Source organism: Perca fluviatilis, chromosome 13 (assembly GCF_010015445.1).
Source record: "Perca fluviatilis chromosome 13, GENO_Pfluv_1.0, whole genome shotgun sequence".
Lineage (NCBI taxonomy): Eukaryota > Metazoa > Chordata > Actinopteri > Perciformes > Percidae > Perca > Perca fluviatilis.
The window spans coordinates 2,719,839-2,745,773 of record NC_053124.1 but is presented as its reverse complement, the minus strand read 5'-3'; the positions used below and the strand labels follow the sequence as shown (position 1 = coordinate 2,745,773).

The window sequence follows — 25,935 nt, the reverse complement described above, 5'->3', positions numbered from 1 at the left end:
TACCTCCCTTTTTTCAAACTATGATGAATATTCAATACAAAGTGTTGAATACTCACGGTCATGATTAAGTGGCTTTTCAGCACTACTTTGGATGAAATCAAACTAACCTAAAATGAAAGTACAGACGCTTGAAGAAAAGTTGATCACCACTTCTTCAGGTGTTATTCATTCAAGACTACAGTGTTTTGTTCGGAGGCTCTTTTCGTGAGGAAAGACCAAAGGTTGATCTCATTATTCAAACGTGAGATAGTTGTTATTCTTGTAACAAGTTGTGTGGCAGGGTTCGGTGTTTGCAAGTTCCTGTCTCTCCAATTCTTCAAGTCAATCTAACCGTTGTTGCTTTTTTATTAATGTGCCATTCGGAATGTCTCAGCCCTCACTGTTTCTGCCAGTGTATCAGCTTTTGACTGTGGATCATTGCATTTGTTGGAGGTGTAGTACAGCCTCAGTGTGCGGATGGATGTGACAGCTGAGTGTTGAGGTGGGTGGTGCTCTCCTGAGACCTGATGGCAGATGTGATCAGGCCTGTTTCTCAGCTTCTCCTTTGACTCCCATAGGTGTCACGATGCTCCACCTGGCGTGTGAAAGCTCTCAGGGGAAGGATAGATATCACAGCTGTGGAGGTGACTCCTTTTGTGAGTGTGAGTCAGAGGTGGAGGTGACAAACTACATTTACATTTACTGTCTGTAATTACAGAATAACTTCGTTTTGTTTTTCGACACCTATTTTCTGACTTAGTGACTGATGGGAACAACAATCTTTGACATTGGTCCAGTATTAAGCGAGATCGCTGCAGTCGGCAGCAGAGAAACAAGCTACAATGTAAGTTAATAGGGCAATGTGCACCTTATATTTACTAGGGGTGGGGGGGAAAATCGATACAGCATAGTATTGCAATATTTTCCATGGCAATACTGTATCGATACACAGACACCAAGTATGGATCTATTGTTATATATGTGTTGGTCCCATTTTGCAGCAATAAAATTGAAGTGAGATGAACAAACGTAAATGTATCTTTTTAGATAAAACAGATGTTGACAAAGTTTCCTTTTGGGGACATAATTTGAAATTGGGAAAAATTTGAAGTTGGAAAAAAGGTCATGAATTGCAATATATAGCTTGTCTGGCTATCACCAGACCAAGCTCAATCTTTTAAGATTGAACATTCAGTCCCAGACATGCAGTCTGGGGAGTCTGCTCTGTATTTTATCTGCACAAGAGGCGTGATCAACGGGCATAGTTCAAATGACTCTGTATGCTATTGGATAGTCCTTCAACCAATCAGACCAGCGATCCGGGTGATGTAGCAGCGACAGCGGCATCAACGGGTTGCTGCGCTTCGGTGGCCGTCTTATTGAATGCAAACAAAAAGCTGCTTGGTCGCTTCTCTATCGTCATCGTGTTAAACCCGCCAATAGGGCGCCAGGTGGATAAGCCAGTTTGTGATTGGTCCCCGCAAATTTGTAACGGAAGCAGGATAGATAAACGTACAGGTTTCCAGCCTGAGCTGCAGGGAGAAATCTAATCGCCGGCAGATCGGGCTGGGTTTACCCAGTCTAATACTGTATATTGCAGAATATTGCAATATGTTTAAAATGGCAATAATATGGTATCGTGACAATATGGTATAGTGGGGCCTGTGGTGATTCCCACCCCTACCAGCTATATAGTTGTGATATGAGCAGATGAGGATTTTTAAAAAGAAATACTTGAATGTTACGATTTATTGTATTTCTACTCCAGCAGTTGACTACGACTGTACTTTATTAGAATTGAAGCAAAGTCCTGGAGCAGTACATAACGGTGTTCCTCCCCCCCCCCCGGTGTTCGTGATGTAAGGGGAGCCAACAGAAAGGAAGCACCACTCATGGCTACTCTGGATCCATCACTCTTTACAGAGCTGGCTGTGGCCTGAGGACCGGGCATCTCTGGCACGAAGGGAGGATTTTCCGATCCCCTGCCCCGCTTTCAGATGCTCGTTAATCTGCCGGCTCTATTTTTATCTGCCCTCTCCTCCCACCCCTGGGCTCTCTCCGCCTTCACTCGGCTCCTTATGTCCATCCACAGAGGAAGAGGCTGCTTGGGCAGGCCGGCAGCTCCAATTAGAGGCCTCTCCGCTGGGGATTGGGCTTGCTGTCCGCCTCTGGCCCCTCAGGCTCTCTTCCCGTCTACCTTTCTCAGGTTAGCCCTAGACGACACCTCGCTCCCTCACTCGTCTTTTCCCTCCCTGTCTTCCCCAGAGCTTGTGGATCTCCACAGGGAGTAGAGGGGAGTGAAAGGCCTTCTGTCACCCGAGGGCTGGCTCTAGTCCCTCGGCTGTTCTTTAAGGAGAAGTTAACTGGTGCACCTTTTAGGAGGCAGCCTCAGTACAACTGCTGAAGACACTAACTCTGATCATTTTGTCACAGCCACTGCGGGTGTACAACCCAAACTGCTGCTACCTCTTATTCATCCTCAATGCAGAAAAAGCAAGGTTTTTGTTGATTTCTCTGCAAGAAATCATTATGACTCAAAGAGCAATACAAATGTCATTCCACCTACAAATGGTTTGTTTTAACATGCTGAATTAGAGCAGTCAGTCTTTTATTAAAATGTTCTTAATATATGGCATAACAGAGAATCTTTAAAAAGTGGTTCTTCATGCTACTGTTAGTATCGCATTGCCAGACCTATCTCCACAGCGCTGCGGAGTAAGGTCTGGCTACACCACACATACATTCTGGGATAGGAGAAAAAAAAAAACATTCTGGGTTTATTGGCATTTCTTTAAACCAATCACAACGGTCTAGGGCGGCGCTAAGCTCCGGACGCAGCGACGGTGGCTCTGGTAAATAGTCTCGGGAAGGAACTTGTTTTGGTGGACCATTTGCACCCCGCAAAAGAAAACGCCTCATACAATATTAAATGAAGTTAACTGTTTACACAATACTGTTACGTGAGTTATTTAAATTAGCTGATACATGGTTAAACCTCAATGGCTCTTACCAGTGTATCTCCGTGTGTACTTCGTCCACAGCAATCCCACCAATCGGTTCCAAAACGTCCCAGTTAGAGAGGAAATGCCCTAAATGTATTCTTAAATCTTTACACTCATTCCCCCAATATATACTTCTATTGATCCAGTCTGTGCTACTGTTAAATGACCTATGTGGTACATGTCTAAAGTGACATTTTCTGGTGCTGTGTATAGTATAAGTATAAGTATAAGTATATAAAACAAGTATTTCAGTATCTGTTAGGATTCCAAGCTGTGTTGTTTGGGGTGTTTCGACGGTAGCAGCAGCAGCAGCACTGTTGTTGTAAAAGTGTAACTGCACATCTTTATTGTAACTGATTGGTCTGTGCTGTTATTAGCCTTGTACACAACTAACCTATTGTGTTTCTTGAATGGGCCTAGCTACACTGCATTCATCTGGATCCTCTGACCTATTACTTTCCTGCAATCCACCAAAAGAATAGCATTTTTTTCCCCCCAGCTTAGCCCCCACCCAACCCCATTAATCCCTCAGCCTCCCACTTCTTTACTTCCCTTCAAAGAGACAAGCGCTGCCCGTGACATCAGTCACAGGAAGTGAATCTTTAGCGTTGACTAATTTCCATCGATTGCCTCCAGACAGGCTTAGCAGACGAGACCCATTCCCACACAGAGCTGGCTGCTCTCATTTAAGTCTCCCCGCCTGCAGAAAACGCTTCACAATGAACGCAGTCAGCGCTTTTATCTTCTCCCCCTCTCCTGCTTATTATCAAATAAATGCGCGGCATAGAGAGATACCCATTGACAGGACCGTGCATAATGACTGCTGGCTGTGTGAAATGGATTCATAAATAAATGTTGAGCGAGGGGAGACGACGGATTTGCCTAGTCCCACTACTTCTCAACAAGGCGGCGTAAAACAATCCACACAACGCTCGGGCTGGATTGTGCCGGACCACATCTTATGGGAGCGCCGCGTGGAATTCGAAACACAACCCTTGCTCTTGAATGTGCTATGGAATGCGTCATACATTTAGAGGAGGGCTCCTCGAAGCAGAAAGCACTATAAGATCTGCTACATGATGTTCTACTGAATCCTCTAAAGAATCCCTTCCAAGTGACTTCTCTCCTGTGAGGATTGAGAGGTAAAAGCAGCCTATAAAAATGTCCGGGAGCAGATCTCCTCTGCAACCTCTTCTCCCGTCTCGCAGCTGACAGAGCTGCAGCAGAAGGTAAATCAGTTTCCTTTTTGCTTCTGCTTTCACGCTCTCATGAGTATACCAAGCGGTTGAAACGCACATATCCTGCAGTTTTCCATGTGCAAACTCATTCCAACAGGCACACCGTCGAGCCCACAGACACCAGAGGCCTTCTTGTTTTTTAACAAAGCGTCCTCATCCGTCCCCTGTCAGTGACATATTGCTTCATTAACGCTCTCGGCTTTGTGTATATTGACAGCTTTTCAAATGGCAGAGAGTAAGAGTGTTCCTGCCGCCTGCTCTGCGCCTAAGGGGCTTAAACAGACTATAAAACCCAAACTGAGTCTGTGCTAGTGAAGTGTGCTGTGACTGCCACTGTATCCCTGTGCCAAAGTAATACGTCTGTCTGAGACACGCAGGGTGAAAAGGTCTCAATCGCCTTAACGCTAGATTAAGGAGCAGCTTGATCAAGGCGTCTTAAGTGCTTCATTTTGGAATCAGGATCGATAGCCGCTAAGAAGAATTGAGCTAGGAGCTTCGGTAGGTAGAGCTGATTCGATAGAGGCTAATGACTTCTCCGCACCCCTTACACTGGAGGAATGGCTCATACTGTATACCCTGCTTGTTTTTATTAGCAATTTATTTTCCAGTCCTTTAAATGATGTGGAAAAGGTTATTGTCTCCCCAAGCTCCAGCGTCACAGAAAGTAGACAAAGTAACAGAAAGTAGACAAAGTAACAGAGCCTTGTATTAGCGCTTGCATGCTAATACGCAGGACTCTGGTAAAAAACATGTTTTTTGTACCGGGAGCGGCGACAACAGTCAGGCTGTGGCGTGACGTAGCGTGGGGTCAATCCGGACGTATTTTAAAGACCCGTGATGAAAACCTGTGCTTGTTTTTCTTGGCTCCCAATAACTGCCCGACCAATTACGTCTATCAACCCCGCGCCCAGCCTCGGTCGCCGTGATCCAACCAATCCCCACCCTGTCTCTGTGGTTTCAGGGTGAAACCCAGCTGAGGAGTGCCCAGAATTAACCAGGATTAGCCTTGGATTGTCTGGGATTACTCAGGCTGGAGAGGGATTAAGTATGATTGCCAGTTTGGGGTGGGTGGTGTGGGTGGTGTGGGTGTGCGGCGGGGCAGATGTGTGCGAGTCTGTGTGCACGTGCACATCGAGGTAAACATGTGTCAAGTTGTGAAACATATGGTGGCGTTTGTTGACATGTGCGTACAATGCTGCCTGGACTGTAAAATCTATAAAACACTAGATATGATTTGATTTCCACATCTTGCTGTCTGCACAGAGGCGTGGAAATGTCTAAAAACTGTTGTTCCCTCTATAGGGTGACAAGGTCCAGTACACAGATGTATTTTCATATTAGTTGCTGTGTCGAATTCATAAGGGAGGCTTTTTTTCTCTGCTCAGACACAAAGCTCCGTTGAGAGAATTGCTCGTAACAGAGAGAGAGACAGCGAGAGGGAAAAGGGTGCAAAGGGTTGCATCATTCTCGTTGCTATGCAACACAAACTGGATAATTTGCAATAGATGTAATTAGCGTCAGCTAGCTAACCCGGACAAAATAAATAAATAAATAAATAAAAAACGGGACAGGGGCGTTGAAAATAGTAATAATTAAAGAAAATTAGCCATTGCTCTGTTATTGCTATTCTGAAATGGAGGCTGCAGGCACAAGGCACCCTGCTGAAGAGAACACACAGATTCTAACCATTTAAAAGGCTGTTTGGTACAGGGGGTGGACAAAATAACAGCAACTGACTGAGTGTAATATAATCTACAAATACAATCAGAGAAGGGGAATTAACCTTTCTTAGTCTTAGTTTTAACACCAACGAAGGATGCATTTCTTGGCGGTCTACCGTACTGGATAGAGTAAGACTGTTCTGTATCTTCGGTTTGGAATGTCAGGAGGAGTATGTTAAAGAGACACTCCTTCTGATGAGTAAATGAAACCTCTTAAAATCGTGGAGTGCTACTCAGCCTGTTAAAACTCTGCAAACAGGGGACGAGGATCCACTGGATCGTAATCAAAATAGGTCAAGTTGAACCAATACACTGTATATACTTATTGGCCTATATATACACATCACTGTCTCTTGAAAACATTTTTATCTACTAAAGGGGGGCCTGTATTATACAGTTACATTTAAATGTTCATTGTTGTGCAATGTAGTTCATGCTGTAGTTTATCATCATACTGAGCACTAACTAGTATGCACAATCCCAGTCATAAATTGCTGCATGGTCTGGCATTTAAAAAAAAAAAAGGAAAAGTGTGAGAATTCTGTGTTTAGAAGGATATGTGTGTCTACGGGCCATTAGCTAACCGCTGGACTGACTCTCCCATGGCTCGGCGAAAGCAGCAGTGTGTCAGGGTCAATCTCAGTCACTATTAATGTATAATATACAGTAGTGGAGTGGGATACAGTGCAGCGCGTTCCCTGTGGAGGAGGAGGGTGGATTTGAGGACAGATTCAGTCACCGTTCTCTCTGCAACAGTCCATCTCCTGCTGCATTAACAGAAAGGCAAAGGCTGAGAACAGATATCTCCTCTGCAGAATCACTCTTTCTGACAACTTAATATATACACGGAGGCAGGGATTGGCCAGCTATGTGCCACGGAGGGCTGACAGTCTGCAGGTTTCCGTCCAACCAAAGACTACGCTGGAGGTTTTCACTGATTGTCTCCTCCTCTGTGGCTGACAGTGGGCTAATCACTGACATCTCTAGCCCTTGATTGCAATGATAACTTGGAGACTCTCCGCCTTCCCTTTGCAGATGATGGTCCAATCCTGCACCAGAGTAACGCTGATATACCGGACTCATTAAAGTGATAAAACAGGAGGTCCTGTGATTTTTTCCCCTCTTATGTCATCTTGTTGTGTTGAAAATCAAAATCAAGTTTATTTTTCTTGGAGGGGACTTCAGACACAATATACAATAATACATAATCAGTCAATAATCATACACAAGAATTGTTGTTGTGTTGTCCTTATTCTTGCACTCAGCAGCAAACGCTAACAGCATTCTTTGGTTTATTTGATCTTTCTATAGGGGCAAAGTTGTGGCCATCATGGTAGTCTGTCATTAACCAGTGGGACTGACTTGTTCGTTCAACCAATAAGTTCTCCAAATTCCACAAGCAAATGTTGGCAGGACAACATCATCTGTGTGTGTCTTCCATTCGGTTAATCAGTTAGAGGGCCCAGGGGATTTTATCAGAATACAGCAAAAAAAAAATGCTTAGAAATATTGGATAGGATAGAACAACATAATGTAATTCTGCTAAATAAAACATCACATTCATTATTCATTTCACTTGTATTTATTTTCGACAAATTGTGTATCCAAATACAATACACATTTTCTATGGGCTCTTATGGCGCAAATTTTGATAGTCATAATTTAAACATGAATTGGTCATGTGATTAGGGCTGGGAAGACCCCAGGCCCCCCTTCTAGACCTGCCCCTGTTCATGGTGTCAACAAAATGGAGAGGACAACGTTTAGTTCAGCTTACCAAGGAAGCCAATAGAGCTCAGTGTGGTTCCGGAAGTAAAAGTCCCGTTCATTTTCTCCATAAGGATTCTGATTATCAGCTATAATGTCTAAACCATCCGAGGTAGACTGACCACCAGCTATGAGGGTGTGAATAAGCAGTTTCTGCTCTGGTAAAAACTAGAACTACTATGAAATCAACCTTGTTTTAAGAAAAACATGTTTTACCCGCGATCTTATGGAGAAATATTACACTACCCACAACCCTAAATGTAACAGCAACGTCTCTGATTGGTGGAACTTGTTGGAAATGTTAACCGCACCCATGAACGGCTAAAGCGAGATGCTACCATTGAAGTCTATGATTATTTCTATACACAGTCTTGTACCATTGCCTTTTTCAGTTTTCAAAAGGTTCTTTTGTGCCAAATCAAATGTTTTATGGTCATGATTCATCTCTGAGCTGGTTGGATTGGTCACAGGCTTAAAACTCTTTATATAAGCCTGTTATATAAGTGGGCGATTACTGTTGAGCTCTATAGAGATATTTAAAATACACATATACCAAGGATGACTTAGTAGAAATGGGAGATATTATGGTTAAAACATATTTGGTCAGAAGAAGTGGGGTTGTAGCAGAACACTATTTGTCTTTAATTAAAATTTTCATTTATAAATTACAGTCAGTGCAGTGTCACTCCGAAACGGGCTTTAATAATGTATATTTGTGGTTTTATGCGAGGTGAAGGAGGTCTTTCTGTTATTTAGCATATTCTCATTGATATAAATGGGGTGGAGAAAATAATAGAAACATCTGTTATTGTAACGCAATACAATTCAACAGCATCACAAACTACAGCCTTCAAAATGACCGTATAGTTGAATAAACACCTCTCTGAAACAGTTTCAACAAAAACCTATTTTGATCATAACCTTGATGAAGGTAGGATTTATTACTGGACTGCATTAGTTTTAGCTAGGTGTACCTAATAGTCTAAAGTTGTTAGTCCATAACTAAAGTTGATTCATGTTGATCAGATTCCACACAGATAACTATAAATGACATTTGTTTGGGAACTATGGTACATGAAGTTTAAATAACTCTAGATACCTCTTCTAGCTTCATCTGTCCTTTTCTAGTTTGTTAGTGACTCTCCTGTGGTCAGATAATGGGGCTGGCAATCCAGAGATCACCTAGCCTGACAAGCCAGACCCACATCCAGATGTTGGGTCTGGGAACTCATCACTGGCAGGGCTCAATCTGAGGGGCGGGATAAACGGTTGTCTTTCAAATTCCCTCCGCACGCAATAGGATAGCGCTCCAACCAACCAGAGCAACGCTGGTTGATAGATTAAACTTTAAACTCCGAAGACATTTTTCTTTTTTAAGAAGGACTTCAGTGCTGTTCTTTGTTCTTTTCTCAAAGAAAAGCTCAACTCCAAGTCTTCCAGAGTCTGGTCTTTGGAATTGGCCAAAGCTGATTCCAAAGACCGCTGTTCGCCAGCAGCAGCAGCCATCTTCTTTGTTTTCAAATAGCAGGGAATTCATGCGGAACCGTCGCAACTCTGCCTTCATTATGTTAAGCCCCGCCCACTGACTCTATACACGATGTAATTGGCCTGACTAGAGTTTGGTTTTTCCAGCTCACAAGCCAACGGAGAGTTGCTAGACGACCCCCTAGCTGCAAATTACATTTGCTGCCGCTACGGTGCGTCTAGATTTCTAGGCTAGAGATCACCATATTTGGGCGTAGAAACGGTAACATTAGGAGCTGACAGTGTTGAGTATCAGCACCAAATTTTCATTATTTCAGCACCACCTTTTCATTATTTCATTATTTAAGTACAAAACAAAATGTCACTCTCAGAATGACAGTTTAATATATTGTCGCTGTAAATCGTTGTATTTTAGGAAATGAAAAGGCTAATTTGAAAACATTTTGTTGCTCTTTTAAATTTAAATTATTTACCTGATGAAGGTCTAAGACCGAAATGTTGTATTTTTCTAAATAGATTATTGCTTTCGTAATGGTCAGTCCGCGGGACTTTCTCTAAGCTTCTGATCTGCTACTTTTGATCATATCCTACGCACCTGCCCGACAAAAGGGTGTGCAAAAAAGCTTTCCTACGCTTTCCTACTCTATTAAACTCAGACAAAATCAGGCAAAATCCCCTTGTCACTATACTTGTAAAACCCACGGACAGATGTAAATGGTGACCAATAGCATTGATTTATGAAAAAAAAATTTAAATGATGAAATGTGGAGATACAAGTTTTCTGCTTGACAGCGACGATATGCCCAAGGCTCTTAACCTCAACCGCTCCAGTGGAGCTGCTCAGTGGCCAGCAGATCAGTGGTTGTACTGGGCGGCTTCCAGGTATGAATGTGGAACTGTGTGAATGTGATCAGGGCGTTCCTGCAAAAGAGAGGCTGCCTCTCAGTGAACCTTCCCTGAATAAATAAAGGTTAAAAAAAAAGATTTGCATTGATTTCTGAAAAAAAAATTTAAATGATGAAATGTGGAGATACAAGGTTTCTGCTTGACAGCGACGATATGCAGAAGACAATGCAGAAAGCTGCTACATTATAGTACTGTACAATGTATCAGCAGGTGAAGAAACAGCGGTCTGCTGTTGTGGTGTAATTGTTGCTGTGGTACTACAGAAGCTCTCTCTTTTCTCACAAACACACACGCACACGCACACACACACACACACATACACACACACACACACACACACACACACACACACACACACACACACACACACACTGCTAATCACAGCTTGGTACAGGTAGTGAGACGTTGGGACTGCTGGTGATTGAGCCTCCCTGGTGGATTGGAAGCAGGAATCTGACAGACTCAGATAAAAGGCTGTTTGGAGTTGCCTGCAGCATCAAACAGCATCAGCCACCCCCCCCCACACACACCACCCCCTCCTCTCCCCACTCTTCATTTCTCCCTCTTTTTGGTTTATTCTGTTGCCATGGCTACGCCCAGCCGGAGCCGTCATGTTGCAGAGGAACCTGTCAGGGCGGCGCTCTCAGATCACCTGATGTGGGTCGCCTCCACCGGCGGCCTCTTTCACACGGCGTCATCGTTCAATTCAGCTTTGATTAAGTCGGCGCTCCGTAGCACGCCGCAGCGGAGAAGTGCAGTCGGCTTGTTTTTCGTCGTCAGCGTTGAGCTTGTGCAATTTTACCGACCTGGTGTTTTGTAGGAGGACCCCTATGAACATCAGAGAAAAAAAAAAACATAAATACATCTCTCTTATCCAATTTTCACGTCTGTAAAGAGAGTCAAAGCAGCGTGATTTGAGTGGAGGATGGGATGAAATTACCTGTTCAGAGTCACGCTGAGGGGATAGGAGTGTGTGAAAGGAGCCTTTTCTTCATGAATGAGAATAGTAGTAGGTAGGATAGACTGATTTGAAATCCACTTAATGCTGAATTCCCCCCTGGAAACATTTTGCGAGAAACATATTACCTGTTGTTCTGGATGCTGTGCTTTCATAATACACTGCAACAACAAAGAGCGGTCACCTCTTTTAGCTGGCTGCCCAGTTCACAGCCATGCGACTCTGTTTGCTGCCAGAGTATAGGGGAGAAGGGGGGGAGTACATATGCTGACTGTATAGATTGCACTGAAGGGTGAAATGTAAGCTGGCCTGCCATTTAGCACAGATTTGCATCTCCTGCTGTTTGTTTCCGATATTTGCTCGCCTTTCAGTGTGAATGAATGAAAAGTGAGAGGGGGTGGAAGTTGTGCAAGGTGATGAGAGGATGGATGTGGAGAGAGGGAGAGAATGAGCAATGTCGTGATCAAGCGATGCTGGGACACAGAGAGGGAGATGAATGGGGCTGAGAGCAGGAAAATTGGACAGGAGGCGGGGAGTGAATGAAGATAGAGAATGGCTCGAGATATCAGGAGACAGAGATTGTGAGCTATGTGCAGGTAATAAACAAGGCAGAAATAGATAGATATCTCCAGAGACGAAAAAGAAAAGTGTGTGATTGTGCGCATGGTGAAGAGGGTTGCAGTTGAGGGGGGTTTTGCTCCTCCCGAAAGATCAGAAAAAAAAGCAAAAAGCAAAACAGAGGGAAAGAGAGGGAAGGTGGAAAAAAGCAACGGGAGGAAAGCTGGAGAGAGTGTGAATAATGACACAAGCAGGAAAGATTTGGATGAACATGCTGTACTTAGACTAACTTGGCCAGCTGAGATGATGTGTATCCCTGCTAAGCTCTCCTTAAGGCAGGCTTAGATCTCATCAACTCACTCCAGGCTGGCACCGGCTTCAAATGCTGCTGCGAAGCCCTGGATTAGCTATACAGCCGTCACTCAGACACTTAAACAGTGGTCTGGAGAGGCTTATCCAATACACCCCCCCCCCCCCACACACACACTCCACACCCACCCACAATCGGCACATCCGTCCGTCTTCAAAGCTACTCGCAGAAAGACTTCATCACAGCGATATCTGCCGCCGTAGCCTACGGTCATGTTAATTGTGTCATGATTTCAAGAGGTTAAATGAGCATGTCCCTCTCCTCCCCCCTCCCCCCTGTTAACTTCCCCTATTTCTTATTTCAGGCCTGTGTGTGAGTGTTCCTTTTTTCATTCTGGTGCTCTTCCAGATCTTCTCCTGCCAAATCACGCCTTGCCTCCCCCCCATCCTTCCTCCCTCCCTGCCTCTCCCTTCCCTGTCTCTGGTTGGATCTCAGGCTCTCATATTTGGAGGCCCTGCAATCGATATGGTCTGTCTCTGATTGGGTTGCCTCGCGTGATTCATTTCTGTAACCTTGGTGATGGTTTGATGTGGAGGCTGCACCCATGTCCGTATTATGACTCAGTGAGCGCGTGTGGAGAGGAGAGGCTGGTCAGGGGAGGTATTGATTGGTCCTGCCCTCTTTGCTCTCCCCTCCATCTCCCTCTCTTTCTTTATCCACCTTTTTTCTCGCTCACCATGCAGCCTTGATAGTTTGGCCATAATTTGAAATGACTGTGTTCTCAAGAAATCATTATTTAACCCTAAATGTTCCCTTGGGTGTTAATGTTTATCTATTTTTTCTCTCTCTGTCCCCTCTCTTCCTCTTCCCCCCTTTCTCCTGCCATTTCCTTCCCATCTTTCTCTCTCGTTCCAGAATTCAATCAGACACAATCTGTCCCTGCACAGTCGCTTCATCAGGGTGCAAAATGAAGGGACGGGGAAGAGTTCGTGGTGGATGCTGAACCCAGAAGGAGGGAAGATGGGCAAAGGACCCAGACGACGGGCGGCCTCTATAGACAATGGGACCCGCTACCTGAAGACCAAGGGTCGCATTAGCCGTAAGAGAGCAGGGGCCATAGGCCTCGGACGGGGACAAGGTCAGGGGGCTGGACCCACAATGCAAGGCTCCCCCGAGCATGGCAGTCCAGCAGGGAAAGGAGGTGTGAGTATGGGGGGTGAGGAGTATGACACCTGGACGGACCTGCATTCCCGCACCTCCTCCTCTGCCTCCACACTAAGTGGCTGCCTGTCCCCGATTCTGGCTGAGGCGGAGGCTGATGAACCGGACGAGGGCGGACTGTCCTGTTCAGCCTCCCCTCGACTGTACCCCAGCCCCACCAGCACCCGCTCCCCGGCCCTGGGCACTGGGGGCCACTGTCCAACCGTGGAGCTGCCCCAGCTGACTGACCTGACAGGGGCTATCAGTCTAGATGAGAGTGGCTACCCCCAACCACAGCAAATCAAATGCAACGGTTATCCCTACGTGCCTGCGCCCAAGGCAGAGGGCTCCTACTGTGGGCCCATGTATGGACAGCCTTCCATGGGCATGCTCCGGCATCACACTCCCATGGAGACCATCCAGGAGAACAAGCCAGTCAGCTTCCAGCGCCAAATGAGGGGCTACTCAGAGAACAACGCTCTACAAAGTCTGCTTACTGAGGGACCTCCGTACTGCAACAAAGACACAGTGCTGGGCCCGGGACGGGAATCACACACACTAATGACACAGGGGACCAATGGCGTTCATAGCCAGCACAGCCACAATCAGAATCGCAGCCACAATCATAACCACAATCACAGCCAGGAGCATGCTCACAATCCTAGTCTACACAATGGCCATGGCTCAGTCCATGACCAGAACACAACCCACCGTCAGAACCACAATCAGGGTCACAAACACCAAGCCAGCCTCGACTACAGCCACAGCCACAAGCCCCACCCTGCCCATGACTATGGTCCGAGTCACGAGCATGGTCACAGTAACAAAGTAAACGGCAGACATGATCACAACCCTCCCTCCAGTCACATGCACAACCACAACCCCCATAACCCTATGCACAGTGGGCCTCACCCCCAGGCCCTCTCCCCACGAGTAAGCACCGACATCCTGCAGCCCTACAGCCTCAAGACCTCTAACCACTATGGGCCCCGACCACACCTCCCAACATCGCCGTCCCTGCCGCCCAACCCCGCCGGGATCATGGATGTTCCCCAGGACCCTTGCCGTCTGGCGTCCGCACCTCACCCCCGTCACCAGCCTTACCCCGGAGCTCACCATCAGGGTATGACCGACTCCTGGCATGGCTACTACCATAACAACCACCAGCCAGGGAACGCTGGTTACCACGGGCAACAGCACAACTCCCACAGTAGAATGGCTGCCAATCTGGAGATGGAGAATGTTGCTAGTAGCCTGGACTGTGATGTAGACTCCATCCTGCTCAATGACTTTATGGACACAGAGAGCATGGACTTCAACTTTGATGGCTCTCTGTCCCAAGGCATGGGCATGGGGATGGGCATGAGCTTGGGGGCGTTTGCTTGTCCTCCATCAACACACAGCCACCAGAGCTGGGTGCCAGGGTGAACCCAGGCCCAAAGGTTTGGATTGACACATGACTGGAAAGCTCACCCACTGGGCCAGGCTGCTGGTGGGCTGTACCCTTGGACTGACTGACTGTGATTCTGTTTCTCTGAGACTTTAGAACAAAATACGTATTGTCATTTTGTTTCCTGAGGACTACGTAGACCCTCACATCCTACTCTTTCTCTTTCTCCCCCACTCTGTTTATAAAGCCTTCTGTCTCCATATTGAACATGCCCCCAAATTAGCCCAGTCCTAAAGCCCCCCTTGTTCATGCCCTTCAGTTTTTCTTTGTTTTTGTTTTTTATGGTCTCCTCGCAATCTCACCCTGCCTGTCCTAAGCTCTCAAGCACTTTAAATCCATCCTTTTCACACAGATGCAGTAACACAAAGACCAGGCAAAGTCACGATGTGTGTTGGCTTAAGTTTAATGTATGCAATCCACTTTACAGTATTATCTCCTTCTACAAAGGAGGTGTTGTTTTTGACTTGAGAACTTGATCAAACAGTTGCATAAATATCTTTAATGTAGAGGTGCTTTTAGATTGGGGGTTAAAAGGCAGGGAAGGCTTTGAGGGTTGAAGGATGAAGAAAAAAAGGTTTATAGAAGAAGAGGGAATAAGAACTAAAGGGATGGAAAGAGAAAAAGGAAGGAAGGAACGCCAGGGTCTTCTCTCCTTGGTTCGTTTCAGTGCAGGAGGACAGCCATACATCAGGCAACCAACAGCACCACTCCAATGAAATGCAACGTCCCATCTTTAATCTCCAAAGTAATGCCGGAGTAATGCATCACTATTGCAAATCTAATGCGCCACTCTGTGTTTTTTCAACCCCCCCTCTCTCTCTTCAACTCCGGACACACCGGCTTAATGTGTTTTGCCGAAAGTGATGATTAAAGTCACTCTGCACTAAATGGGGGGAGGGACTGAAAGGGCTGGTGTTGGAGAGGGGGGCACTGAGGGGAGATGATAGGAAAGGAGAAATGCAAATATTCCCTCTGTGCCTCTTCCTCTCCATTTTGTGGATTTATGTAGCTTTCCCCGTAATGAAATAAGCAACGATCAGAGCCTGCTGTACATCCTGAGGAGCTCTGTGATTGGCCTGCGCCGGGCTGCCTCAGCGTGGCTCCTTCACCGGCTGACCCCAGAACAGCTTACTGAGCAGCTGTGGTCAGGCCAGGATGTTGATGGAGCTGCCGTCGTCAGACCCCAGTCAACCTTGTCTAATTCACTAACACCCAGGTTCAAGCCCACTATGTGCTTTTACTCCTGCGAATTGCACACTGATGAACAGCGTCAGCAGATTACTATTTGGTGCTATCTCCTCTGCCCAGGCTCCCTCCTATCACACCGCCCCATCCCGAGGTTACTCGGAGGGTAAACAAGAGTAATTAACCGCCAAACAAGATGGATGATTTATGCAAGTGTGTGTATTCGCTCATCGGCACAAAGTCATAATTCTTTCTCCCGCCAAGAACAAGGAGGGTGATTTTTGAGAGGTGATGCTCAGCGACAAGGTAAAGCGGCTGGCAAGCGGCGTGCTCATAGTGTCCTTCGAGTCCTCCAAGCATTCCCTTTACAAGCATTCCCCACCCTGCCCTGGCCATAGCTTTACTTTGCTGTTGTCTTTTCTTGTGCTCGTTCTGTGATCGTGCAGTTGTCTGTCCTGTTTCAATACAGCATGGATAGAAGCTTTCGTGTGCATTTTATTTTCTTCATTCCCAGAGGGGAAACATGCAAAAGGGGGGCATTCGTCCACCCTTGTCCTGGCACCTGTCCCACTCAAGATACAAAAAAATAGGAACAAGAGAGAGAAGAAAGGTAGATAGATACAGGGAGAGTGAGCGAGGGGGAGGGAGCTACATGAGTAGGCAGGATTTGTGAGAATGGGAGAGATTTTCCAGCTCGGTAGCTTTCTGTACAATTGGCTGTTTGAATCAGGCCAAATGTCAAGTGCTGCTCAGCCAGCTCCACCGAGCTTTGACCAGAAAGCCACTTCTCCCTCCTGATCAAGGACAATGACGGGTATTTCCATACACGTTTCTTTTGCTTTTTTTCTTACCTTTTCATGAGTTAAGCTGGCCCATTGTTGTAACCCAACTGTAATTTGTTCTCTGGCCTGTGTGCACTTGTGTGTCAAGCTTCTCGTGGGTGTGCGAGTGTGTGTGTGTGCGTGTATCACAGTGATGTTCAAGAAATGATTAAGGAAATATTGTTGAGAACTAACTTGCCCTGATATTGTCCATGCCTGGATGAATGCAGCATACATAATATATACAGTTTATATTTATTGGTTAGGGAGATGGGTCTATGGAGGACCGCTCAGACCCCTTCACTGCTTTGTCTTCTTGATGACAAAGAGGCAGAATGCTTTCAGTTTGACTACATTTCATTCTGTACATAATCTATATTGAGAAAATTGTATAATAATTTTTTTGCAAATATCAATTTGTTTTCTAAAATGATGTATCTGCTCATCTGTTGACCGTAAAATAAAAACAAAAAAGAACATGATGTTTTTCTGTGTATCTGTGTGGTATTTGCATACACAAGCACACTGGTGTCAGGTGGAAACCTTGTATTTCTTGCATATAAGGCTTAAGTGTGATTTATTCTTCTGTGTTAAATCTACGCCAGGGCTACGTACGTAGGTACATGGAGACACAGACCCTACGCCGTAGCCTGACGTGCACCTCTCGAAAAATTGAACTACACGTCGCTCGGCCGTGGCTTGGTGGCGTTGCATTTCCCCCGACTCATTTCCTAGTTCTCCTTCTCCATCAACAACATGAAATCAAGGAGAGGGTTAACTTCTCCTGCTCCAGGGGCCTCATTTATAAAACTGTGCGTAGATTCTATTCTGAAAGATTTTGTGCGCAAAAAAGTCAGAATTTTCGTACGCAAAAACAATATTCTGATTTATAACACCTTGCGGCGCACACCGGTACGCACTCTTCTCGTTATAAATACGGACGTGCGTTACCTTATGCGGTCATGCACGAGCCTCACGCTCCTCCCAAGGTCGTCCCATATTTGTCCTAATAAGGTCCATGTTAATCAATCAATGAATATTCCAGCCCTTGATCACCAATCACGAAACGGAAAAATGGGGAAAAAACACGATTCTGTGATTGTGAGATCGATGTGCTCCTAACAGAGGTAGAACATCAAAACAAAATCCTGTTTGGAAGCCGTAACCCTTGTGTAGTGTTCATATTGTTGTTACACAGCCTTAATACTTAACAGATTTAGCTCAATTACCAATGATATTCATCATTTATTGTTCCTATTTGCCATTTACCCCTGAGAGATCACATTTATGATCATATGATCATTTTCGTTTTTTGTGAGAAAGGAAATTCAATTATTAAAAAGGTAAAAAATAGAAACAAGATTTTGGATCATTATTGGTGCAAAACAGGTGAAAGTGCTTGAAATGTGACAATTTGGTAACTTGTATGGTAATTGTGTGGGAATAGCAGGTGCAGAAAGACAACATTCCCACACAGACACATACAATCAGACACGACCACATAAAGACGCACAGACACAGACAGACACACACACACACACACACACACACACACACACACACACACACACACACACACACAGATACACATCAAACAAACAACGCATTTCCCGGGGAGAGCAGCGGAGGAAAAGCGCATTCCCTCCGCTGCACGGTGTGGGAGGAGCCCCTGCCTCTCCCCGTTGCTGGCAGCCCCTCGTCGGGCGCCGCGACAGGCTCTGGGTTGGTTTAGCAAGAACGGGATTGTTGGGTTCAGGAAAACAAAAACTGGGTTAGGTTCGGAAAACGGGCATACCATCGGAGTTCACTAAAACGCAGTCTATAAAACCTTGGGAGCCTTACGCACGATCACACGTGTGGTCAAAAGTTTGCGGAAAACTGGGAACATTTTTACGCATGGAAAGTCTTTATAAATCCCGACAATTGCGAGGAATGTTGCGACGACAAATTTCACCCTGCTACACGCAACTTTTTCTTGCGTAACAGGTTTTATAAATGAGGCCCCAGATTTCCCATTTGTTTCTCTCACTAGAGACTCTAGAGTCGCTACTCACTCCGAAGCTAATCACGTCTCTCTCACTCGCTCTACCACACACGCGCACACGCACACACACACACACACACACACACACACTGGCCCCGCTATTCTCTTAAAGAGATTGACGCACACACCAACGCACAAGTAGAAACCTTACGTAGGCTACAGCTAAAGGTTTGCATGGAGCCTCCGCAGAACCATAAAACCCACTTTAGCACTATGAAAAGCAGTTTTTTTAATCAGACGCACATCAACAAGTCAATGTTACTAATGTAGCCCAAAATCACAAATCACAGAGTTGCCTCATATGGTTTAACAGTTACCTCTCTGTTATTAGCCCCATGATTTGGATAGGGAACAAACCTGTTAAAGGTGAAGGGGGAAAAAAATAAGAAAGCCCAGCAAGTGCATCTGAGGGATCTCGCTTCCAGCACAGACAGACATAGATGTCGTAGGTATAGTAAAATAGTGAGAAATAGCAATACTAAAACTGCAATATGGAGAATCAGAATTGCAGTATTGTAGGGGTATAACGGTACACAAAAATCACAGTTCGGTGTACCACGGTTTTGGGGTCATCATTCATTTATTTTAAAAAGTATGAACATTCAACAGTGGCTAATTGGCCATAATTCTTACTGTAACAGTTAAGGCACTCAAATACTGTCATATTGTCAACAAGAAAAAACAATGAACAAAAAAAAAATAACACTAATGTCAGAAATGCTCCATCATAAGACTCTGACCTGTTGATGATTCCTGAACTTCAGCCTGTGTTCATTTGTGCAGGGCAGGCCCAATAAACGTGAAGGCATATTGTAGCAGGGCTTAAGCACTTTGACCATAAACTTTAATTTGGTATTCTCTACGACAAAGTGTTTCCACAGACACGACCAACTTCAGTAAAACAATATTTTCAAATTCAAATTGAAAAAAAGTCCAATTGTAAATTGAGCTTGACTAACCTGGATAAGCCGACTAATGCTACAGCCGATTAACAACAACCAGAACAATCCAGAATTTCTGTTGGGCATGTGCGAGTAGTAGATGTATTTCAATCAGGAGAGACTTTGCAGATATGCAAAAGGTTTAATGTACAACAGCATGTAGTGTACAATGTTTTGGAGATTGAACTCCATCGTTATTAATACATTTAATATATTAATACATTTAATGTAGGGGTAGGGAACCAAGATGTAACCCCCCGATGGAATCCAGACACCGGTGGTGGCGGAGAAAGCCGGAAACTAGACCGAGAAGGCATCGGAGCGACAGCCGGAGAAACCCCTAGGACGGGAGGCGGAAGGGGAGGAGGAGGGACAACGTCTTCCTGAAATGACAGGGAGAGAAGCAGCTTTTAAAACAGTGATGTAACGCTGTGATTGGCCTATGGGATCTTTGGCCGATCCTGATTGGATTATCAGAAGGTGAACGCCTCCAGCCCTGATTCGCTTAAGAGGGACTGATTACTTGTTAGGTCTTCCTGAAAGAATTTGCGCTGAGCTACATTACATATACATATAGTAGTACCAAAACGGTCCGGGACCAATACTCGCCCCATTACAGTCCTATGGTATTAGGAAATTGAAGTGCAAGCATACTGTTATTGAACAATGGACGTAGAAAAAAAGGGTTCTGGCAACTATAATAACATTGTACTTAGCAAAGTAACTGCCCACATCTTGAAACATCACTACAATGATGGGGCAAGAAACACAAGCAGTCAGACGGTCAAAGAGATTTTACACAACAAAAAAAGTTCAGCCAGATTTTTAAACCAGTTTATTATTCCGGATTTCACATTTCACAGATGTTGCATTTCGCTTTCTTTGTGATGGATTCATGAGAACTATGGTTAACTGATCCTCAGATCTCTGTAGGGTAAATCCAAACCCTGGCAAACTTTCGGCAAATTTGAGATTTGCTCTGCCAGTCCGTCTGGCCAAGAGCCCATTCAAGCCCATTTCCAATTTACCAAATCGAGGCACCAATCACAACCGTTGAGGCGGGCTTTACACCAATCACAACCGTTGAGGCGGGCTTTACACCAATCACAACCGTTGAGGCGGGCTTTACACCAATCACAACCGTTGAGGCGGGCTTTACACCAATCACAACCGTTGAGGCGGGCTTTACATGATGACGGAAACGCAGCGACGGCGAGCAGCTTTTTGTTTACATTCAACATGAAGGCCACCGAAGCGCAGCAACCGTTGATGCCGCTGTCGCTGCTACGTCACTCAGATCGTTGGTCTGATTGGTTGAAGGACTATACAACTGCGCCCAGAGGCATTTGAGTGGCGTCTGTTGGTGACGCCCCCTTTGGAAATGAGCTGTGAATTTTAATCACACTATAATTTACCATTCCCTTTAGACTGTTTTAAACTAAACAACATGAATTTCTTATTCAAGTGCTTTAAACAAACATTTCACAACAAATGATCAGCATCTAGGCTGCCTACCAGGCAGTTCAGAGACTGTTTCAGTAGAAATGCTAGCTGAAACATTGAATTCTGCTGCCCAACACGACAAAAATCCTTGGCTACATTTGAAAGACTGTTTTTCATTTAAATTCAAGAGGGCCAATAGTCATCATGCAATGCCAGATGTGCTTGCCAAAGGAGACTGAACTGGCAGCATTCAATAACTCCACATTGAATCTGCATTGGTACTTCAAACGAAGTTTTCATGACTAATAGCAAATTGCCAATTAGCAAAACAACATGTTTTGTGGCATTGCTAATTTTTGTCTAGCACTAGCAACCTGTAGGACAACATATGTAGCACACTGGCTAAATGAATACATCTAATTAGCTCATACGGTCTACTTAGGTGTGTAGAAGCTAGCTGCTACATGTCTATACATTTGTATAGATGTTTATACATTTGTATAGATTTTTCTTTAATTAAAAACAAAATATTTTTGGATTTATGACCCCTTGTCCTATTTTCACTACGCCCTGTTTTACAGTAATTTTTCAGATAGGTAATTTCAACCTGTCTGATCTTCTTTCTGTCCATGTTTTCTTGCCCCATCTGACTTTTTCTTCAGCAATGACCCCCCGTTCCGAGATCTTATCAATTAACTTAGTGAGTACAATGTTATTATTACAGATAGAAATGATGGCCCAAAGTACAAAAATAACAACATGAAAATCAGCAGAAGTGAAGTTACCAGGTTTTCACATTAGCAGTCATCATAGCAGCTCATATGTCAAACAGTTAACATCAGTATGGAAATATACAGGAGACATCATTAGCTGTATGTGTCGGGGTGTAAGCATCTGCATGCGTGTGCACATAAAAGTGTGTGTTAGGCCTGTGTGTCCACGTATATGTGTATGAATGTTTCTAGAGAGAACATATAAATATATATATATATGTGTGTGTGTGTGTATGTTAATGTATGTGTTTGTCTGTCAGTGTGTACATAAGGGAGTACATTCGGGGAGTGTATCATCTGGGTTTGAGTGTATTTTTGTGGCTGCATGTGCTTGTTTGTGTGTGTCTGAGTGTGTACAGGAGATTGTGTGTGTGTGTGTGTGTGTGTGTATATAATGCTTGTGTTTTTTGGGGTTATACATGTTCCTGTGTGTGTACACGTGTGTCTATCAGAGTGTGTATGATGAAGAGTTTAACACATCACTATATCACCCCACACCTCAGTTTGGGGTCCTCTGAGTGTGTGTGTGTGTGTGTGTGTGTGTGTGTATGTGTGTGTGTGTGTGTGCGTGCGTGCATGTGTGTGTGTATGTGTCTAGCGCCTGTGTGATAGGGCTCGTTAGCAACACAATGCCATACCACAGCTGTGTCTGTCCCAGCGGATTCTTCCTCACTGAGGGACTGACTGCATCTGCACCGCCATACTGTGCCCCACACACACACACACACACATACACACACACACACACACACACACACACACACACACACACACACACACACACACACACACACACACACACACACACACACACACTCACACATGCACACATGGCTGTGTCCTCACTGCCCCCTCACCTCAGTTGCTGTGTGTGTGGCGTGAGCCTGCAGAGAGAAAGTCAAAGTTAGCAGCAGCACACCTGAAAACTTGGCTGATCCCTATACACCTGGGAAGATGGCGGCACCCGGGGCCTACACACACACACGCACGCACGCACGCACACACGCACACACACACAGTCAGAAAGCAGTATCAGCTCTCCATCATCCCCAGCTCAAGCCTTTGTGTAAAATATGCCTCTCGGATGCTAGTTAGTTCATGTGGTAGAGAGAGGAAGGTTAGTGTGAGACAGGATGCATAATAAGGACGAGCTCCTGCTGCACTCCATGCAAATGTGGAGCCTGACGTGTCAGAGCTGTGATGGATCTGTTCTGACAGACACGGTGACAGCCCGGTGACAGCAACTTAAAAACCGACACCCCCCTCTCCCTCTTTCCCTCTCTCCCTCCTCATATATATTTACAACCGAAGCATCTTAATGCACTTTTTCTCCCTAATATCTCATGTTCTTCTGCAGCGAGTTCAGAGCCGTCCCCATATTTCACAGGGTATGGCATTTTGTGATCTGACAAAGGTTGTAGGCTGATATGCGAGCTCTGTACCAGTGCATGATATCTGCATAAACTGTTTGATGCCGTATAATGTGTAGGGTCTGTCGGGGCAATATTAGGGAGAAACACTTGAATCCACAGAATCCCAGGAAACTGCTCTGACTTACTAATCACTCCCTTTTGAGTTAAAATATTGAGATGCTATAATAATTGTAGTCTAACAAAAGACAGACATTCTATGTAAAATGCCATATTATTAATGCACCAACACTAAAATCCCATTTAGTTTTATCAATGAAGACCTGAAACGTGATGGCAGATACTGTTTTATTTGTCTGATGTTAAATTCTAGTGTCTGTTTAGGGGAAGATTGTAATTACACATGTCTAACTGATAATTATTTACGCTATAAAAACACAAAGAGACGCCATGTTTTATCGATATCGTCTGCAGATCTGTGTGAATCCAACAATAGGACTGTCAGGACAGGCAAACTTAGCACTCCTTACAGACTTTATTACTGTGAGCTTATGAAAACATTTGAAAGTAGTTACACTCTATACAATTCCATGTCTTAATGCAAATACAGCTAATCACATGCAAGTTTATGGTAATGGGTAACAATCTTATGTTGTTAAAATAGAAGTGATACTGTAATTAACCACTAATCTGGACACGTTCAAATCACTTCTCAAACCCCATCTCTTTAGAACAGCCTTCACCCTATAATAATATCACATTTGATCTACTGTTAGTTGCTGGTTTTATTGGTTCACTTGATTTTACATATGCTTGTTTTTTATGTTTTTGTTGTTGTTTGATTGCTTCACTTGCTTTTATTGTAGGCCTACTTAGTATGGTTTTATTGTGAAGTGTCTTTGAGTACTTTGAAAAGCGCCAAATAAATAAAATTTATTATTATTATTATAATAATTATTAAGCCCAGTTCAGACCAAAGATTTGCGACGAATCCAGTTTATACAAATGCGACGAGACGGTGTTACTATCTCCATAGCAACGACACTGTACTTCAGTTCTAACTTCCTTTTAGGCTTTTATGCAGATGGATAGCATTTGTAGCATGGGAATGAGGGTAGAGATAGTGAGAATAGGCTACGTTCAGACTGCAGGCAAAAGTGGCCCAGATCTGATTTGTTTGGGGTCAAGTGACCCAGTCACACTTCTTCAGAAGTAGTGTGAACATTCAAATCTTTTTTTAAATCAGATTTAGACCACTTCCATATGTGGAAGTGTTTTCAATGCGGCCGCAGTGTGAACAACCAAGGCGGATTTGATGCGACTTCTACGTCAATCATCGACATTTGTCACAATTATGCGCCGGCGGGAGTTAGCCCTAGACACAGACAGTAGAATTTAAAACTTGACTAGGCCTACAAAATGGAGAACAGTGATGGAGCAAGTCAATGGAAGGAGAGGGAGGTGTTAGACTGAATTAGTGTATGGGGAGATACTTCAATTCAGTCAAAACTAGAAGGATCATACCGTAAGCGTTCTGCTTTTTTGAAAAAATAGCGAAAATGCTGACTTCCTCCATAACCTCCCTAACTTTAGTGCAACAGCGTGCTGCGTCTGATGTCATTGTTATTGTTCTTTTGCGCATGCGGGTCAGTTCGAAACCGCAAACAGTTCACACTGGAATCTGATATAGGCCACATTTTAATAACGCGGTAATGTGAACAGCCAAAAACAAAAATTCGTATCTGAGCAAAAAATCTGAATTAAGCATTAAGACTTGCGGTGTGAACGTACAGTTGCATTTCTACTAGTGATGAAATGTGGAAAACTGATTCTCTGCTTTGTTTTAATGCCGCTCCCTCTCTTCAGTCACTCTCTAGCTCGTTCGACCACATACCGTGCACGTGGGCGCTCTTTGAGCCTCCCTCTAAAGCTGCTCTCAGTTCGTAACTGACTTCACCAGCAGACTTCTCTATTGGCTGTTGAAACAGGTGCTGTCCCTTACGTTCTAAAACCAGCCTCTGGAGACTCGACCAGCTGAGTCGCAGCGACACCATCAGCTGGCTTGATCGAGCTGAGACGGGTTGGTTCAGACCGCTGAAACTTTTCCCTACAATGTTCTAAAACGGTTTGTTCTATACACCAATCTTGGGTCTAAACTGGGCTTTAGCTTGCAGTGTTCAAGCCTTTGTTTTTTGCAAGCCTTTGTGCTTAATTCTGATTTACAGCCCAGATCAGAGGTTTTGGATTGGCTGTTCGCATTATTTTTTAAATGTGGCCCATATCAGATTCCACTGTGAACTGGTCACTGTCCAACTGAACCGACCCGCATGTGCAAAAGAAGAATAACAAAGACGTCACATCCATCACACTGTCATAAATACGGAGGCCACTGAAGTCAGCGTTTACAGTTTAGTTTACAAGTCGATGTGCAGTCAGTGGAAGCGAGTTCATGAGCAAACGATAACGACGATGAGGAGAAGAGAGCCATATTTTTAATTATGGCTTTTTGTGGAGCAGTGGCTGCTGCGTCTGTACGGAGATGTGTTGGCGAGTGGAAGCCAGGAATGGTGGGATCGGGACTTGAATGGCTTTACTGAAACAGATGTCATCCAAAATGTAAGCATGTTAAAGGCTACTTGTAACTACATCTGCCAGCGCCTCTCCACAAGACTCTGGCGGCAAGTTTAGGCGACCCATCTCGCCGAGAAAGGGCGTAAAGGTTGGGTTGTCTCGGCTGGTAAGTGATTAAAAAAAAAGTCACATGAAGTAAAAAAAGTCACATGA

At 44.6% G+C, this 25,935-nt stretch overlaps 1 protein-coding gene across 1 annotated transcript in view; it reads left to right on the top strand.

The window, feature by feature from the left end:
• The window catches only part of foxo6b (forkhead box O6 b), a 50,496-nt gene extending 33,449 nt beyond the window's left edge, over nucleotides 1-17,047 (top strand). The window contains exon 2 of the mRNA XM_039821052.1: nucleotides 12,840-17,047. Within this exon, the coding sequence (XP_039676986.1) occupies nucleotides 12,840-14,552 (1,713 nt within the window). The 3' untranslated portion in view covers nucleotides 14,553-17,047. The remainder of the gene's footprint in view (nucleotides 1-12,839) is intronic.
• Nucleotides 17,048-25,935: the final 8,888 nt, after the last annotated feature.